At 48.2% G+C, this 18307-nt stretch overlaps 3 protein-coding genes and 1 pseudogene across 4 annotated transcripts; 3 read left to right on the top strand and 1 right to left on the bottom strand.

The window, feature by feature from the left end:
• The first annotated feature begins 1220 nt into the window (after nucleotides 1–1220).
• On the top strand, nucleotides 1221–2514 carry LOC112896806 (annotated as a pseudogene).
• Nucleotides 2515–3144: 630 nt separating this feature from the next.
• On the top strand, nucleotides 3145–11704 carry LOC112896549 (beta-carotene isomerase D27, chloroplastic). Its single transcript, XM_025964565.1, has 5 exons — nucleotides 3145–3919; nucleotides 4016–4122; nucleotides 11121–11216; nucleotides 11320–11471; nucleotides 11545–11704. The coding sequence occupies exons 1-4, from the start codon at nucleotides 3348–3350 to the stop codon at nucleotides 11364–11366; spliced, it is 822 nt and encodes a 273-aa protein (XP_025820350.1). The 5' UTR covers nucleotides 3145–3347; the 3' UTR covers nucleotides 11367–11471; nucleotides 11545–11704.
• Nucleotides 11705–12448: 744 nt separating this feature from the next.
• Nucleotides 12449–13401, bottom strand: LOC112896550. Its single transcript, XM_025964566.1, has one exon. The coding sequence runs from the start codon at nucleotides 12956–12958 to the stop codon at nucleotides 12599–12601; it is 360 nt and encodes a 119-aa protein (XP_025820351.1). The 5' UTR covers nucleotides 12959–13401; the 3' UTR covers nucleotides 12449–12598.
• Nucleotides 13402–13832: 431 nt separating this feature from the next.
• Nucleotides 13833–17777, top strand: LOC112896547 (molybdate-anion transporter). Of its 2 annotated transcripts, none has more exons than XM_025964564.1 (9): nucleotides 13833–14210; nucleotides 14314–14458; nucleotides 15236–15404; nucleotides 15495–15741; nucleotides 16250–16338; nucleotides 16472–16654; nucleotides 16993–17078; nucleotides 17157–17241; nucleotides 17326–17777. In XM_025964564.1, exons 1-9 carry the CDS (start codon nucleotides 13994–13996, stop codon nucleotides 17458–17460), a joined length of 1356 nt encoding a protein of 451 aa, XP_025820349.1. In that variant the 5' UTR covers nucleotides 13833–13993; the 3' UTR covers nucleotides 17461–17777. The 2 variants fall into 2 exon arrangements, with proteins under 2 accessions (XP_025820349.1, XP_025820348.1); XM_025964563.1 differs by having other exon boundaries at nucleotides 13836–14210; nucleotides 15486–15741.
• Nucleotides 17778–18307: the final 530 nt, after the last annotated feature.

Raw genomic sequence — 18307 nt, 5'->3', positions numbered from 1 at the left:
CCTAGGATCGGGAGGGAGACGGGTGATCTACCATCTTCTTCAGGCCTCATCCGCTGTCGGGAAGGGAACGCGGATCCGGGGATTCGCAACGATATCTACAACTTAACACGTTATCAGCAGCTCTACCACTCAGGGTATGTCGTTCGTGATCCCTACCGGATTCTCCTCAGTAGATGAATTCTGGTGGCCGGTAGAACATATTCTTGTTTAATAGATGCGTTCCTGTTTATCGCTGGATGTTGATCAGCAGCAAGTTCTAGGCTGTTTCCGTTGTTGTTGGTTTTGCATAGATTAAATCTAGTTTGCTGATCCCGCTGTTGGTTCTCGTAAGCATCTGTTTGTAGCATCTAGATTCTTTATTTCATCTAGCATGTTTAGAACCCTATTGGTTCCCATAAGCAGTTTTTGCTTCAATCCTAGATTCAATCTAGTATGGTTTTGTTTAATCGGTAGATGCATTTAATCAAGGAACGCGCTGTTTCATGCGGCAGCCGCCGGCTAACCCATCACGTTACACGCGTATGCTGGCAGCATGAAACCTCGTGGCGCCGGCCATCCCAACATGCATGCCCTTTGGGCCCCTGCGTGCACGCCGGCGACCTTGCTAGCATGATCTTGTGTCTAGCAAACTAGCATGTTTAGGTAGCTTTTGCGATCAGCAAACTAGTATATAAACTACAATCGATGGATTGATTTCATGACCAGTGTTACTCAGTTTTTTCCCCCTGATAAACTGGTTTCGGCACTGGCTACCCCATTGCATAGATTGGAATTCCAATCTATGCATACGCCGGTGTGTATTTTTTTTCTTTTGCAGTACTGCCCCTTGCATTGCATACACATGTGTGTCACCGTAGACCACTGTCGATAGCTGCGTCCGTTGCCAGCTTTGCCGATAAGGATGCACTACTGCGTGCCTTCGTGCACCTCTGTGATCTGCGCCCTGATGAGCGCGTTTAGGTGACTCATGGTGTTTGTGGCTGGTCGTTTCCCTGTTCTTTTTGCTCGCTTAGGCTCGATAAGTTACGTGAGTGGCCTCCTGCATGTTTTTTTTCCTAGAAGCTATCTCTTTTTCCTTGCATTTAAGGCTTCATATATATTTATACCTTGCTATGATCGTTGAATGCGTGGAACAACTAGGAAATTACATATGCCCATTAAACTGACTAAGTTGTGTTCATGTATACTTACCTGAAGTGCGTTGCATGATCATATAGGCAATGGGTGACGTCGCGCCAAGGCAATTTGAATGCCTCATGTTGAATGGCAAGAACTACCAGACCTGGGTTGTGGACTGTCGTTTCCACCTGGCGGCCATGCAGTTAACTCACACGATTACTCCACGTGCTGAAGGTGTTGCTGCTGTACCTGAGCATGAGATTGCGAAGGCTTTGATGCTCTCGAGGCACCACATCCACAAAGATATTCAAGCTTGAAAGTATTTACGATGCCTGTAATTATCTCGACAGTTGGCTTCAGATCGCTGTCACACCAGGGATTGAAGAGCTCACCCTTAAGCTATGTAATGGAGACAATATGAAGTACAACGTCCCATGCACACTTTTATCTGATGGGGTTCAAAACTCTATCCGGTGTCTTCAACTTTCATTGTGTGCCTTCCATCCCGCAGCTGAACTTGGTCCCATGAGAAAGCTAACGAGTCTGTGCCTGCATTCTGTGCATATTTTGGGGGATGAGTTAGAGTACTTTCTTTCCAACTCTCCTGCTTTGAAGCAGTTAGACCTGATTGCCTGCCGGGAGATAATATGCCTGAAGATACCTTGCGTGCTGCTGCAGCTCCAGTGCTTGAAGGTTTCTCTTTGCTGGAAGCTGCGGGTTGATAGAGAGCAAAGCTCGGAATCTCTCCAGTTTTATCCTTGAAACAGGACCGAGGGTAACAAAAGTCTCACTTGGAGAAACATTGCAAATGAAGAACCTGAGCATGTTCCGTTCAAACTTCATCTGTTATGCCCGTGCCGAATCGCCATCCAATATGCCAAAACTTGAAACTCTTTCCATCCTATTCCTCAAGCACCTGTCAATTTCTCCGCCATCCTATGATTATTTTCTCTCGTTTCTTTTCTTGACGCTTCTCCCTCCTTGAAGACTTGGCTGTTGGATGTACGGCAGTTTTCATTCGATCCTGCAACTATGGAGCATGAGTCGATTTTCGGAGGCTCGTCACAGCTGAGGCAGATGCCTGAACAGCACCATGGCTGCCTCAAGAGCATGGAGATCAAAGGTTTCTACTCAGCCAAGAGCTTGGTTGAGCTAACGTGCTATATTCTCAAGAACGCCAAGTCACTTGATTGCCTTAGACTGGACACCACTCTCGGTGATCCCAAGTGTGACACCCAACCGCCCGGCGGCCTGTGCACTGAGATGGATAAGGATTTTGTCATGGAAGCTCGTAGAGGCGCCGCGGCTATCAGAACATACATCCAGGATAAAGTTCCGCCTACGGTTAAGCTGACTGTCGTGGAGCACTGCAGGCAGTGCCATCCGTGCTCATAGTTTATCTGCATAATAGGTGCATGCAGTGCTCTCTTCATAATCCAACTCGCCTCTTATATATTTCTAGCTTAACTTAAAATTATATTAGATTAGAACCTGGCTCTTAGATTGTCTAGCCTAAAATTTAAAATCTTTTACCACCCCTAGATGAAGGTAGCGTGTTATAATCTTTAGCTTAGCCTTGTTGGATGAACCATGATTTGTTTCTTGGATTGCAGGGCCAGTTCAATGTTTTATATATCACAGTAAGTAGGTGCAGCGTGTAACAGCATGTTTAGAGATGGATGAACCATGCTTTGTTTCTAGTGTTACTGAGTTTCTTTGGTATCTAGCATTGCATACATGTGGATTTTTGTTTCTAGAGATATAGAAGCTGAAATGTACAAATAGAAAGATATATGTCGCGGTTTGTTTCTCAAGAGATATATGGGCCTGACAATAACCCTTCTTCCTCGAAAACCAGCTTCGGTCCCAATCTGGCCCATTTTATCTCTTCTCCTGGGCTCCTGGGCCCTGGCCGTGCCCGTGGCCGTGGACACCACACGCCAGTCGGATTCGTCGCCGACTCGTCTCTGCCCATCGATGGCACGATATCCAAACCCCGCGCTAATTGTTGTGGCCGTCGTGCCACCTGCAGAGGCCCTCGTCGGGGCCACACACACCCGGAAGAGCTCACCAGGCACCACCGGCCGCCGCCACGACCACGGTGTCGCCCTCGCAGCCTCACAGCGCGGCAATCCACCTTGGCACTGCCAACAAGGCGAGAACACCGGCCAGCGCAGGCGCAGTGACAACTGGTGCAGCAACTCCGGCAGATTACGGCCGATCGATCGATGGCAGCAGCAACAGCAAGGCCCATGGAGCTCTGCTTCGCCTCGCGCGCCGCGACGCCGACGCCGGCCGGGAGGGCGCCAGCAAGGCCGAAGAAGCGGCGCGCCGGCACCACCGTGCGGTGCGCGGCGACGGCACCGGCGCCGATGGGGGAGAAGACGGAGTACCGCGACGGGCCGCTGGAGCGCGCGTTCATGGGGTTGTTCGCGCGCAAGATGGAGAAGTACGCGGCCGGCGGCGGCGGCAGGAAGAAGCCGCAGCCGGCGGAGGAGGAGAAGGAGAAGGCGGTGTGGGAGTGGGACTACGAGAGCTTCGTGGACGTGTCGCGGCGCGTGATGGTGGGGCGGACGCGCGCGCAGCAGCAGGAGGCCGTGCGCGAGGTGCTCCTCTCCATGCTCCCCCCCGGCGCGCCGGAGCAGTTCCGGAAGCTCTTCCCGCCAACGCGCTGGGCGTGCGAGTTCAACGCCGCGCTCACCGTGCCCTTCTTCCACTGGCTCGTCGGCCCCTCGGAGGTCATCGAGGTGGAGGTCAACGGCGTCAAGCAGAAGAGCGGGGTGCTCATCAAGAAATGCAGGTAAATGAATCTCAATCTCTTGCCGCGGCAACTAACCTGTAGATAGATAGATGTCAGAGTGAGATCCTAATGGAAAGAAGAACTGAAAACGAGCAGGTACCTGGAGAACAGCGGGTGCGTCGGGATGTGCGTCAACATGTGCAAGATCCCGACGCAGGACTTCTTCACCAACGAGTTCGGACTCCCCCTCACCATGAATCCAAGTAATAAGTGTTAAATATAAGGATCTGCTACTGCGCTAATTAGACTAGAAAACCTCCCTTGCTTTTGCTTAATCGGGATACAGAGAGAGAGATTGAGAGAGACACAGAGAGGAGAACGGCAATACCTTCGTGCCCTTGGGCAGAAGCGGATGCCGATGTGCCCGCCATAGTGGTGAAGCGCGGGGATCTCGGTGCAGCCCGGCCGTAGGTGTTCTCTCTTGCGGTGGTCGACGTCGAGGTCGAGGATGCGTCAGAGAGCTCGGGGCCGAAGCAGGGACGTCGAGGGCGATGCCGGAGGTGCTTCCCGCCGCTTACCGCGCTCAAGGTAGATCGGCTACGCTGACTGTGGGTGGGGTGGCGGCGGCCGGTCAACCTCGTGATGCGAGCCGCTGGCCCCCACCCCCTTTTTATATTGCGCGGCGCGACGGGGGCCCACCAGCTAGGGTTGAGCTGGGGCGCCCCCGATCAGGGCGCTTCGGTGAGGTAGCCCATCGGCCCGTTAGGGTCCGATGGGCTAGGAGATCAACCTAACAGTCTCCCCCTTGATCTCACCCTGTCCTTTTCTTTTACTTTTACTTTTTCGCGTTTCGTCATGGATTTGTGTATAGAGCATGCCTCATCGTTCACGATCAACTGTCGATAGATTTAGCAGCTACAATCCACGCCTCCATTCAGAGACGGAATCTTTAACCTTTTGGACCCTTGTAGTCCGAAGATCACAGGCTATCCCTTAGCCCCATGCCAGCTACGTGTTCCTTGAACACGTTGGGTGGTAAGCCTTTCGTTAGCGGATCCGCAAGCATTTTCACTGTGCTTATATGTTCAAGATTTATGATCTGATCTCGGACTTTATCTTTCACAACATAATACTTTATGTCTATGTGTTTGGCAGCACCACTTGTCTTGTTGTTGTGAGCGTACATTACTGCGGGCTCGTTATCGCAGTACAACTGTAATGGTTTAGATATATTATCTACCATTCTCAGACCAGGTACGAACTTCTTTAGCTAGTTCACCTGCCCTGTGGCCTCATAACACGCAACAAACTCGGCATACATTGTGGACGATGTAGTGACGGTTTGTTTGCAACTTTTCCACGATATTGCTCCCCCGGCTAGGGTGAACACATATCCTGACGTGGATTTTCTGTCATCTCCTGCGTAATCGGAATCTGAGTATCCTACGATACGCAGAGATTCTGTTCTCTTGTACGTTAACATGAGGCCTTTTGTTCCTTGCAAATAGCGCAGAACTTTCTTTACCAATTTCCAGTGTTCTGGTCCTGGATTACTCTGGAATCTGCCAAGCAACCCGGTAACATAAGCTATGTCAGGGCGTGTGCACACTTGTGCATACTGTAAGCTTCCCACAGCGGAAGCGTATGGTACCATTTTCATTTGATCAATCTCATATTGAGTCTTGGGGCACTGAAATTCCCCATATCTGTCGCCCTTAACTATAGGTGCAGGTGAGGCACTGCATTTGTGCATGTTGAATTTCTTTAGGACCTTTTCTATATATGTCTTTTGCGACAATCCTAATACCCCTTTCAATCTGTCTCGGTGAATCTCGATTCCTAGGACGAATCTTGCTTCACCGAGATCTTTCATCTCGAAATGCGAGGATAAAAACTTTTTCGTTTCTAGCAGTAGACTAACATCACTACTTGCCAGTAGAATGTCGTCCACATACAAAATTAGGAAGACGTACTTCCCATTCTTGAACTTTGCGTAAACGCAATTGTCCTCGACATTTTCTTTAAACCCGAATTCTTTTATTGTCTTATCAAACTTCAAGTACCACTGTCTTGAAGCTTGCTTTAGTCCATAAATCGATTTTCTCAGACGGCATCCCAATTTTTCTTTGCCTTCCACGACAAAACCTTTTGGCTGTGCCATGTAGACGGTTTCATCTAAGTCCCCGTTAAGGAATGCTGTCTTCACATCCATCTGATGTAATTCTAGATCGTAATGAGCTATAAGAGCCATTACGATTCTGAAAGAATCTTTACAAGAGACTGGGGAAAACGTCTCGTTGTAATCAATTCCTTCTCTTTGTGTGTATCCTTTAGCCACGAGTCGTGCTTTAAACTTATCTATATTCCCTTGGGAGTCATATTTAGTTTTGTAGACCCATTTGCAGCCTACTGTTTTGGCTCCTTTAGGAATCTCCTCTAGATCCCACACCTTGTTGGTACTCATCGATTTTATTTCATCTTCCATAGCGTCAAGCCATTTTGACGAATGTTCACTTCTCATGGCCTCTTCAAATGAAGTGGGATCATCCTCCATTTGAACTTCCTCGCTATTATAGACTTCGTAGTCATTAGAAATAGCGCGTTTTCTTATTCTTTGAGGTCTCCCGTGAGCCTGAGCCTGCGGTGCCTCATCTATTTGGGGCTGCTGGGGCTCCTCTTCTTGTGCGGCAACTGGCTCGTCAGGAGCCTGAGGAATGGGTTCCTCTTCTTCATTCATCGTCACCACAGAAGGAGTCATTACAGGTATCGGCATCGCAGTGACTTGCACTGGCGGTGCAGATACAACGGGCAGCGAGAAAAAAGATTCCTGAATCACGGGATTGGGTGTATACACCCTCTTCTCCTCAAGATCAATTTTCCTTGCTGTGCCGCTCCCCCGGATCATTTGATCCTCAAGAAAAACTGCATGCCTCGTTTCTACAAATTTCGTCGATCTGTCTGGGCAGTAGAAACGAAACCCCTTTGATCTTTCTGGATAGCCAATGAAATGGCAAGATACCGTTCTTGAATCTAGTTTTGCAATGGTCGGGTTAAACACTTTTGCCTCAGCAGGACTCCCCCACACCCGCAGGTGATTTAGTGAGGGTACTTTTCCTGTCCACATTTCATACGGCGTTTTCGGCACCGATTTACTCGGAACTCTGTTGAGAATGTGAATGGCGGTTTTCAGTGCCTCCATCCATAAACTCACTGGCAACGTAGAGTAACTGATTATGCTTCGCACCATATCCATTAGGGTGCGATTGCGTCTTTCAGCCACTCCGTTCTGCTGAGGCTCGCCCGGCATCGAGTACTGGGCTACTATGCCTTGTTCCATCAGGAACTTCGCAAAAGGTCCTGGAACTTGGCCATATTGGGTATGTCGACCGTAGTATTCCCCTCCACGATCGGATCTTACGATTTTAATCTTTAAATCGTGTTGGTTTTCTACTTCGGCCTTGAATATTTTAAACTTATCCAAAGCCTCTGATCTTTCTTTAATTGGATAAATGTATCCATAACGGGAATAATCGTCTGTGAATGTTATGAACGAGTCATAACCATCCACACTCTTTACATTAAACGGACCACAGATATCTGTGTGAATTATTTCTAATACACTTGTGCTCCTCTTAGCATTTTTCTTTATTTTCTTAACAAATTTGCCTTTTATGCATTCAATGCATTGTTCTAAGTCAGAGAACTCTAATGGAGGAAGAATTTCGTTTTTAATTAATCTTTCTATTCTCCCCCTCGAAATATGGCCTAAACGACAGTGCCATAATTTCGACGACGTATCGTGAGTTCTCTTACGTTTTCTATTCGCGAGTGTAGGCGAGGATACATTCGCACTGTTATCGCATACGGAATTAACACTTTCGCGTAACGATATCAAATAAAGATCATTCTTTCTAAATGCAGTGGAGATTACTGTATCATTACATTCGATCAAACATTTCCCATCTCCAAATAGACAAGAATAACCATCTGTATCCAGGCGAGACACACTAATTAAGTTTCTGTGTAAAGAAGGAACAAATAAAACATCTCTAAGTACGATAATGAAGCCAGTGTCGAGTTCCAAATGAACGTCTCCTACTGCTTCAACGTCTGCCTGATCTCCATTCGCCACTCTAACTTGCTTTTCGCTTCTTTGAGTGGTTCTCGTCGAACGGAATCCCTGTAAAGAATTTGCAACATGAACAGTTGCTCCTGAGTCAATCCACCAAGTAGATTTTGAATATTCTATATACAAGGATTCATTTACGAATGAAATAACGTTCTCACCTCTTTTCTCCATGATCATCTTTAAGTATTTGTGACAGTTCTTCTTGTAGTGACCCCTTTCTTTGCAGTAGAGACACTGATCTTTATCTACGAGAGCCTGTCCCTGCTGCGGTCTGTGTTGTTGAGAGTTTTTACCTTTAGAGGAGGTTGAAGAAGAAGATGAAAAATTGCCTTTAAAGTTGGCATGCTTCTTCTTGTTCACATAGTTTAAGGATCCTCCAGTGGTGGACCTGATCCTTTCCTCCTCCTGAACACACATCGCAATAGTCTTTTCTATGTCCCAAGTTTGTGGTTGGGTGTTGTAATTGACAACAAAAGTGTCAAACTCTTTTGGTAACGAAGCAAAAACCAGATGGACAATGTGATCCTCCTTGAAGGCAAGGTCCAATGACTTTAGCTTGTTGTTCAGATTGACCATGCGATGAATGTGTTCTCTAATGCCACCGCCAGTGTATCTCTCTGAAACTAGTTGTTTTATCAACTGGGTTGCATAAGTCTTTGAAGAACCAGTGTATTGGTTCTTTAATTTTTCAAGATATTCTATGACGGTGGCACAATCTGGGATTGAGCCCATAATTGCAGGCTCAATCGTGTTCTTTACCACTGCCAAACACTTCTTGTTGGCAGGGAACCATTTTGCATAAAGCCTCTCATAATCTGCTCTTGCTTTCTTATAAGCAAGCTCTGTTTGCTTCCAAGAAGCATCTGTGTCTGTGTCCTCTCTCTCAGGAAGCACAGGCTCTGTAGGAGTCGGTGTAGCTAGGACCCAATCTAATTCACCCATGATGAAATAGAGATCCAGCTTTCTGTACCATTCATTGTAATTATCTCCCTTTAATATTGGAATATCGTTGATGGAAAACATCATTGATACTCCTCCTGAAAAATATCCATGAGTGGTGAAAACATTAAATTAAGTTCAAATAAAATTTATTGCATATGTAAAATACGACGTTGGTCATAAATTTAAAATATGCAATAACCTTGTGTATTAAAACTAAAACACCGTTGGGCAGAATTAGAATTAATACATAAAAAATTATCTATTAAAATTAAAGCATAATCTCTTTTGTATTAAATCTAGAATACCGTTGGGCATAAATAGATATAATACAGGAAAAATATCTATGAAAAGTAATTCAGTAAAAAATTGCAATATTATCACTTGTTAACGTTGGTCAAAAGATAATAATATTACAATTCAGAAAAATATCTATTTGCCTCGAAGAATTTAAATTATTCCGTTGGTTCAAATTTAAATTTCATGGCAATTAAACAAGAAACATATAAAGAAGTTTTAATCTTTGCAGCGGAAAACTGTAATTCTATCAAAAAATGTCTAAATTTATCTTTTATAAACAGTGCATCAAGGTTCACTCAAGTTTGAATTTGAAATGCATCAAATTCAATCAAATTCTATTGGAAAAACTGATTCTGGAAATTGGAAAAACGCACTGTTGTTCGCTTTGCAAAACCGGCCCGGCCGGCCCACTCACTCGCGCGCAGCCCAGCTTGAAAAACCGGGCGCCTTCTCGCGTGCGCGGCCTGCTAAGGCCCGGCCCGCGACCCCTCGCGCACCCCCGCGCGGGCGCTTGCGCTCGGGCCAAGGCAACCTGGGCCCGGGCCGCGCATTCCCCTCCCCGCCTGGGCCAAAAGCGGCCCATTCGAGCGCGGGACGACGGGAGCCGCCCGATCAAGATCGACGGCTACGCGTTGATCTCGGGCGATCAAAACCCCCTTCGCCGGCCCTCCCCGAAACCCTAGCCCCATTTCCTCTCTTCTCGCCGACGCCTCCTTCTTCTCCACTCACCCGAGCGAGAGCGAGCGACCGGCGGGCGGCAGCAGCCGCGGTGGCGGCGCCACGGCGAGCCCGCTCGCCGGCGCGCGCGTCCACCGCTGGGTGGGCGCGCCGCCGTCGAGCGGCTTCTCTGTGGTGCCCGGCGAGCGGCCCGAAGACAGCTCGCGCGAGCTCTGTCCTCGCTGGGCCAAAAGCCTCGCGGGCGATCTGGTCGGCGACGGTGGGCCGTGTTCGCCGACGGTGGGCGGCGCAAGAAGGGCCAGGTAAGTAGCCCCTTTGCCTCCGCCCCTGTTCTGCTCAGATCTAGGGTTAGGGTTAGGCATTCGGGGTTGTTCTCTGGGGATCTTTTAAGGGGATTTCTTTTGGTGTTTTTCTCTGTTGTCTCCTAGATCTAATCAACGCTAGAAGCTAGAGGCGACTGATACCAATGTTAAATATAAGGATCTGCTACTGCGCTAATTAGACTAGAAAACCTCCCTTGCTTTTGCTTAATCGGGATACAGAGAGAGAGATTGAGAGAGACACAGAGAGGAGAACGGCAATACCTTCGTGCCCTTGGGCAGAAGCGGATGCCGATGTGCCCGCCATAGTGGTGAAGCGCGGGGATCTCGGTGCAGCCCGGCCGTAGGTGTTCTCTCTTGCGGTGGTCGACGTCGAGGTCGAGGACGCGTCAGAGAGCTCGGGGCCGAAGCAGGGACGTCGAGGGCGATGCCGGAGGTGCTTCCCGCCGCTTACCGCGCTCAAGATAGATCGGCTACGCTGACTGTGGGTGGGGTGGCGGCGGCCGGTCAACCTCGTGATGCGAGCCGCTGGCCCCCACCCCCTTTTTATATTGCGCGGCGCGACGGGGGCCCACCAGCTAGGGTTGAGCTGGGGCGCCCCCGATCAGGGCGCTTCGGTGAGGTAGCCCATCGGCCCGTTAGGGTCCGATGGGCTAGGAGATCAACCTAACAATAAGCTCTCCCTTGGTGACACTAATTTCATTTCATTCAGTTTTCACTTCACTGCCTGAGAGTGCAGAAATGGCCTTGTTCATTCAGTTTTCAGTTCACCTGACATCCATATCAGCCCATGCTGTGTTAAGGCGAACCGTTGGCCTTTCTTTTTTCCTTTCAGAATCATCATTCTAGCTTGCTGATCATAGCTCGCACATTACTGACCCACCATACTCTGCAGATTTTGAAGACATGAGCTGCGAGATGATATACGGTCAGGTGCCACCTCCCTTGGAAGAGGATCCAGCCTCAAAGCAACCTTGCTACCCAAACCTCTGTGAGTGCTTCCAAATCCACCAACATGCTGACACCCAACACTGAAGGGCTGCACTTGTAAAACGGTTGAATACTTATACTTGTTGCTCCTTCTGTTGCTTCAGGTTCCATGTCCACGCCCTCTGCCCCAGTCTGCCCCAAACTTCAGTAGACGAGGAGCTCATCGCCGAGTCGAGTTCAGGTCCAGCGCGCATTCAGTTTTGTCAGAGCAACTTCAGAGAAACCGGACCTGAAACTTCATAGTGCATAGTAACAGGTAAGGATCGGTTCGATTGCGCTTTGTTCGTGCTGCGCTGCACTCTGATTCCCTTTGTTACCCTTACTTGCAGACCGTTCGTAGGAAGCTGTTGGTTTGAGATCGAGAAAATTTGCACATGAGCATTGGATTGGTGCGGCGGTAACATTAATTTCTATACAGAATGTACATAGCGTAGCTTGTAAGTACAGTTACAGAGTTGTTCTGATTCTGAACCAGTACAGAGCAGATTATATATGCATGTGTGTAATTACAGTTAAAAGGGTTGGTTGCTGTGCATTGGTGTGACTGTGAACCAAAATGAATAAGATGATGCTTTTTATCATGCAATGCATCAGTTTTTTTGAAACGGGTCTTGATTCTTGAAATTACCATGCATGCATCAGTTTTGTTACAGCTGCTTGATTAAGCCGCCAAAGCCACGGTCTAGTTTGGTCTCGCCCAGATGAGACCGGCACGGGGGCTTCAATGCCCACATGAGCCGCCACTGGTGACTGCCTAATCATATCGGCCTCACATCAAAGATGAGCAGAGCACAAACGCAGCGAACTGCCAAGTGATCTACTACTTAGGAAAGGGAACAATTGAAGCTAGGAACCTTCCATTTTTCTCTTCTTCTTGAGCCCACCATGGACGAGGACGCAAAAGGCCGCGACTCTTTTATTCTTTTGGCAAAACTGCCAATTAGATCTTTCAACTTTTGCCTCGGGCTCAAATTCGTCCCTCAAAACCAATTTCGTCCTCATACCTTCTTTTTGAGCTCAATTTCATCCTTATCCTTCGTGGCATGCCATGTTGGCATGCCTAGTCAACAATTGGTGTTGTAAAAGTGATACAGTAGATATAAATAGACTCTTTTACCTCTAATTTTTCATATACACCCTCCGTGCCATGAAAGTGCAATTCTAACATTTGGAAAAAAAGATCCATAAAAGAGTACCAAAGTACAAATCCCATAAAAAATCACATAATTTATTTTTTCAAACCAAAGCCATCTATATTTCTGTACATATTTCCAGTCCACTGAAATATCAAGTTATGCAACATATATATACACTCCCAACCCCAAGTGAAATTAATATAGAAGTACTCCGTATAATACATGATGCGCACAGCACGCGCACGCGCTACGTTTGGACGACCACAGCGGCCAGCGGCGGCGGCGGCGCGGCCGCGGAGCCGCCTTTCCCCGTCGGCAAGCTCGAGCTCCCGGCGTCGCCGGAGAAGCGGAGCGCGAGGCAGACGATGGGCGGGGTGCACGCGAGCACGAGGCCGACCGGCACCATCCAGAGGTGGGCGTAGGCGGGGTGGAACGCGACGGCCCACCACGCCAGCAGCGCGGCGCCGGCCACGGCCGCCGCCGCGAGGCACACGTCCACGGCGGCCCCGGCGACGATGACGACCGCCTCCTCCCGGCCTGCCGGCGGCTGCGGCACCGCCTTGCTGCTTCCCTGGTGGTGGTGGTGCGTCCGCGCCGGCGGAAGCATGCCGTCGACCGATCAAGGAACGGCTAGCGAGGGAGGGCGCCGACGGTGAGTCCAGACCAGGCAGCAGGATGGTGATATATTGGGCGGCGACACCTGGGGCTTGCATCATGCAGTGTAGGTAGCACATATATCTACTGCGTTGTTGCGTATCAACTTTTTTTTTTCTCAAAAAAGTTTTTTGTACCGTCGGATCGGACGGCTCCGTCGCGTTTCTTCCTCGCCTGACAGTGAAGCGCGGCCTGTCCACGACCAACTAACTAACCAGCACGCAGCCGATGAGAAACTAAACACGGCCCGTTGTGTCTAGCCCTTGCTGCCTTGGTGAAAGCTAGACGACAGGAACAGCTGCTGAGAATGTCTACACATTCTGCTGGTCGAGCACGCGTGGTACAGGCCGGCCATCTCCATCAAAGATAGCGCACGGGCATAACGGCACCGTCTTCGTCTTCCTCCGGCCGCGTGCCGTGTTGGATGGGTCGACCGATCGCAGATGATGTGACGAGACGTACGCTTGGTCATGCATGGGTGAAAAAACCATCCAGGCACCGTATGTATGGAATCTATTCAACTTCCTACGTACCACTACGGGTATTACTGTATCTGAACCGGCATGTACGTTCTTATTACGTACTTTAAATAGACTGAGTTCGTAGGAAGCAAAACATGACACCATCAACTCTTTTTTTTTTTGAAAAAAAAGGAATAGGCCCGATCATAATCAACACAGACGCAGCAGGCTGTCGTGAACTCGTCTTGTAAGCTGGTAACCCCAGCAAAACAATCTTTGCTTTCAATTATTAAAGCAGGGGCATCAGCGAAGATGGGCTGAGAATGCAAAAGCTGGCACAAGCCCATCAGCGATCTTGGCCCACGCAGCCCAACTTCTCGTAGTTTCGCCCCACTCCCACCATTTCCTCTCCCCGTCTTCCCCCGTCGATCTCGTCGGCGACACCCACCACTACCCCGCCGTCCGGCCCCTCCCGGCGCCCCACGCCTGCGACCCAGCCACGGATCCCGAGGAGGCGGAGCCCCGCGATGGGGGTGGTGATCGAGCGCGAGGAGTGGGCGCTCACCCCGCTCGCCTACCCGCTGCTCTCCGCCGCTGGCCTCGCCGCCGTGCTCCTCCTCCCCTACTTCTCCGCGAGGGCCGCGGCGCACGCGGCCGGGCCCTCCCCTTCGCCCTTCGACGCGGGTGCCGGCCCCTTCCTCCGGTTCCGCCGCGCCTTCCTCCTCCTCTTCGCCCTCGCGTCCGGTGAGCAGCTACCGCGCCGCGCCCCCTCCGGTATCCTGCCCTTTTGTCGCGCCGGCGTGCCGCGCCCCCTAATGGCGTGGTGCTGGTTGTTGTTGTCGTGCAGTGGTCGAGGGGATCCAGTCCGTGTTCGGGGAGGATGAGTTCGTGCGGTGTGGGCTTGGCAGGGAGCAGATGGCCGCGCGCCTTGCCGCTACCGCTGCAGCTGCGCTATTCCCCGGCGCCATTTCTGGTGTCATCTCGGACAAAATGTAAGCTTTGGGGACGAATGATTTTGCTCAGTTTTCTGAGGACGACGAGTCTTCATCTTGAGTTTAGTTTAGCTGGTGTAGCATTTTGCATACCTAGTTCGGTTACCCCCATATTGGTTGGTGCGATATAGTAATGCGTACCAAAACGGTCTTCTTTACCTGATTCCGGTGTTTAAACAGAGAAACTGACTAGCTTGGTGCTGTTTATGAGCGTCAGTTTTTGGTTTGAAGCCAGGCCATGAATAGTATAGGTGCCTATTCTGTTTACAAACGTTTGCTTGAACTAGTTCGAATGTCGGCTGATCAACTGCAGTCTAGAGATCTATTCTATGGTCCTGTACAAGAATTGCCATTTTGTGACAAGAAGTGGTTGGCAACCGATATCTGCCCCTGTATTTCTGAATCCAGCAATGGCATATGTTTCCTGTTATACCACCTAGTTCATTAGCTATTAATTTTCTGTATCGTAAGGCCTTCATGTCTCAACTAAAACTATGGGTACATAAAATTGTTTTCTGGGTACACCATAAAAATCCTGAAGTCATAAACCTAGGCGTGTGCCTCATTATGAAGTTTGGATGATATATATATATAGGTCAGGTAGGATTTGTGGAGAATAATATACACCTTGGCATACTTAAGTTTGTGTGTGTAGATTCTTTTTCCCTGTCAACTGCACTTAATCCTTCGGTCCTGCAGTACTGTTATGTAGTACAGATGTCTATGCTTTTATCCTTCCAATAGTAGCTATAACAATTCTTTCTCCGATGTTTATAGAGGACCACGGAGTGCTTGCATATTTTACTGGGTACTTCAGCTTGCAGTGGGTGCCTTAAAGAGTTTCAGTGCGCTTCGTTGTGGATGGATCAACAATTTCATTCTGGCTCTTGCCTCTTCAGTGTTCTCTTTCTGTTTTGAGACATGGCTTGTGGTGGAGCATGAGAAGGTTTGTGTGCTTGAAACGCTGTGTGCTATTACTGAGTTATTTATTTTGTACGAATTTAACTGCTTTACCCTGCCTTTTCAGCAAGATCAGAAGCAAGATTTGCTGTTTGATACCTTCTGGCTGATGACATTCTTTGAATCAGTGTCCCTTATTGGAAGTCAAGAAATCACAAATGTCTTGGTTAGTAATGGTGACAATGGATTCTTGCTTCCCTATGCATTTGCAGCCACACTATCAATAGTGGGGATTCTGTATATCAGAAATGCATCAAGTACCACTCAGCATGCATCTGCCATTGGGAGCTACCAAAAATCATTTTTTGCTCATGTCCTCAGAGGTGAGTGGTGAGTCATCTTGCTTGCTCCAGTGCTTTCTTTCTCATTTCTGTTGATGCAGCTCTATTTATAATTGATAAATAAGGTCATGAATATATAGATGATGCGACTAAGAAATATAAGTTGGCCAATGTTTGATGGCGTTGTATTTGAAACTTTTGAGCCTTCTGTACTAGACTTTACAATTTCATCATATCGCATATGACTTGGTGAATATTGCCAATGAATATTTTATAGCATGAGATATAGTTGTAAATAAATATGATCCAATACTCTGTTGGTGCACTGCCACATATTTATGGGTTTGTCAAAATAAATTTAGCATATCAGGAATTGCATTAGTCAATTTATAAGAGCTTTCTGTGATATGAAAAATGCATCAAGGGATGCAGCCTTTCCATCTCTCACAATATGAACTAGTGAATCATGATTGTTACTTCTGTTGCAGGTCAAGTTTTTCAGTGCTTACATGTTCCATTAAAATTTCTGACCGCAATCATTGTGTTTCAGACAAAAGAGTACTGATCCTGGTCTTAGCTCAAGCAAGCATCCATTTTGCTGTCTCAGCCTTTTGGTTTCTCTGGGCACCAACCATAGTGGTATTAGTCTGAACCGATGTTCTATTCCTGCTAGGTTTCTCCTTGTTGTTCTGTGTGATTAGTTTTCCCAGAAACTCTAGGCTGAAGCTGTGATATCGTACTCAACTACTCATAGATCTGTTGATTGGCACAGGCTGATGGAAGGTATGCTCAACTATCAGTAATTTACCCCTGTTTCTTGGCATCAAGAATGCTTGGAAGCGCTGGTTTTCCATGGTTTTATGGAGCCACAGCTCCTTTCCAGAATGAGGACAGCCTGACAATAGCTTACATTGGTGCTGGACTCGCATTGTCTATTGTAGCTTATGATTACCAGGTATGCCACACATATCTCTAAGGCAACATTTAGTTGAAATTTGTTGGTTTCTGAAGTCTGATAAGAAGTGTTGTTGTTAGGGGCAAAGCCCCTTGACCAAAACATAGGAGAGAGGGGTAGAACTTCTTGATTCATTCATTACCAATCTCCTCATACATATATAGAGGAGTTGACTTGCCCCCTAAGTTACCTATTAGATTGGTTCTTTATAGATAGAATCCAATCTAATTACAATTCATCGTAAGATTCCTAATCTACTATTATTCCTACCTGCCACCTGGTGCTTTTTCCTATTTCACTGATAGGTCCTGCGACCATAACATTTGTTATTTTAACAGGAGATTGGAACATTGGTGATACTCTTCTGCATCTTCCATGCATGTGTAGGCTTTATTTTACCTTCACTAGCGAGATTGAGAACAATGTGAGTTGCTGGTCCAAGTACACTCGAGTTTAAGTTACCACTTGCTACGTTCTGTTTACAAAGCTGTCATCATTGCAGGTACCTGCCGAATGAGCTGCGTGGGGGCATGATGAGCTTTTCGCTGTCATTAGCAAATGCTGCTATCTTCGTTTTCCTATTACAGGTAGCCATCTAGAGTCCTTGTCAGTGAAGATTTTCGGTGCCCAGATGTCCACGCAGTGCTGACAGCCATTCCTTTCCCCTGCAGGACGCCCACCGTCGAAACATTGAAAATTCAACCATTCTGGGTCTTGCATCCTGTGGCCTGTTAGGAGCTGGGGGCTGCATTCACATGCTGAGGCGGTGGAGGAAGCACACTCGCCAGAATGCCCGGAGCTTGTAGGCGCTCTGGGGCATTCAAGACTCCAGGACATGTACAACTTACGGGCGATTTTGTAGCATGCTAGTACCTCACATTTTCGTCACCTCCCCCCACGTCTGGAAACTGATGGTAACACCATCGGTCAGTGATCACTTGTGCAGCGTATCGGGAAGGTAGGTGCAGGACATGGTGTTGTGCTCAGAGAAATGATTCGGTTTGACGGTCGACACATTCTGTATACTTGTGATGTAGCCAGAAAGTTTTCTTTCAATATACCGTGACCGCCTGACCGGGGATGTAAAATTTAGTTTGACAATACATTTTTTTTACCTTGTAAATACCAAATTGTTCTTCACTTTTTTTTGAGAAAACAAAATTAAATGTTGTTCATTTTTGGGCTGCCACTGCCAGTGATACGATGCTTGGATAGGCTTAAGAAATGTGAGCACCTTCTCACAGTCACGCCCCTATGTTGTTGCTAACAAGCTGTTTATTCGCGCTGCAAGTCTGCAGCTGCAATGCGATGCATTTTGTTGCAGCTATGGGCACCAGCTTCAGGTCGCTCTGCCGTCGCTGCAGACTGTACAACAGCGTCAGGTTTCTGCACATGCGAGCATCATGAAGATGCGATGGTGCTTCTGCAGTAGGGTAATTGCAGCTCATATGTTTTCATGTAACTTGCATCCTGCCATTCTTTCACATCCGGGGTCCCAACCAAGCCGCCTACGCGTGCACGTCGTGGCGTCGCCGCGCTCAGACCGCCTCCTGCATCCTCCAGCTTCTTCCTCACCGAGCCCTCGTAACCAGCTATCACCGTGCCGTGGATGAACATGGACCTGAACAGCTGCCGTGCATACCGATGACAGCC

Source organism: Panicum hallii, chromosome 6, assembly GCF_002211085.1.
Source record: "Panicum hallii strain FIL2 chromosome 6, PHallii_v3.1, whole genome shotgun sequence".
NCBI classification, from domain to species: Eukaryota; Viridiplantae; Streptophyta; class Magnoliopsida; order Poales; family Poaceae; genus Panicum; species Panicum hallii.
This window is presented reverse-complemented; position numbering and strand designations above follow the sequence as displayed.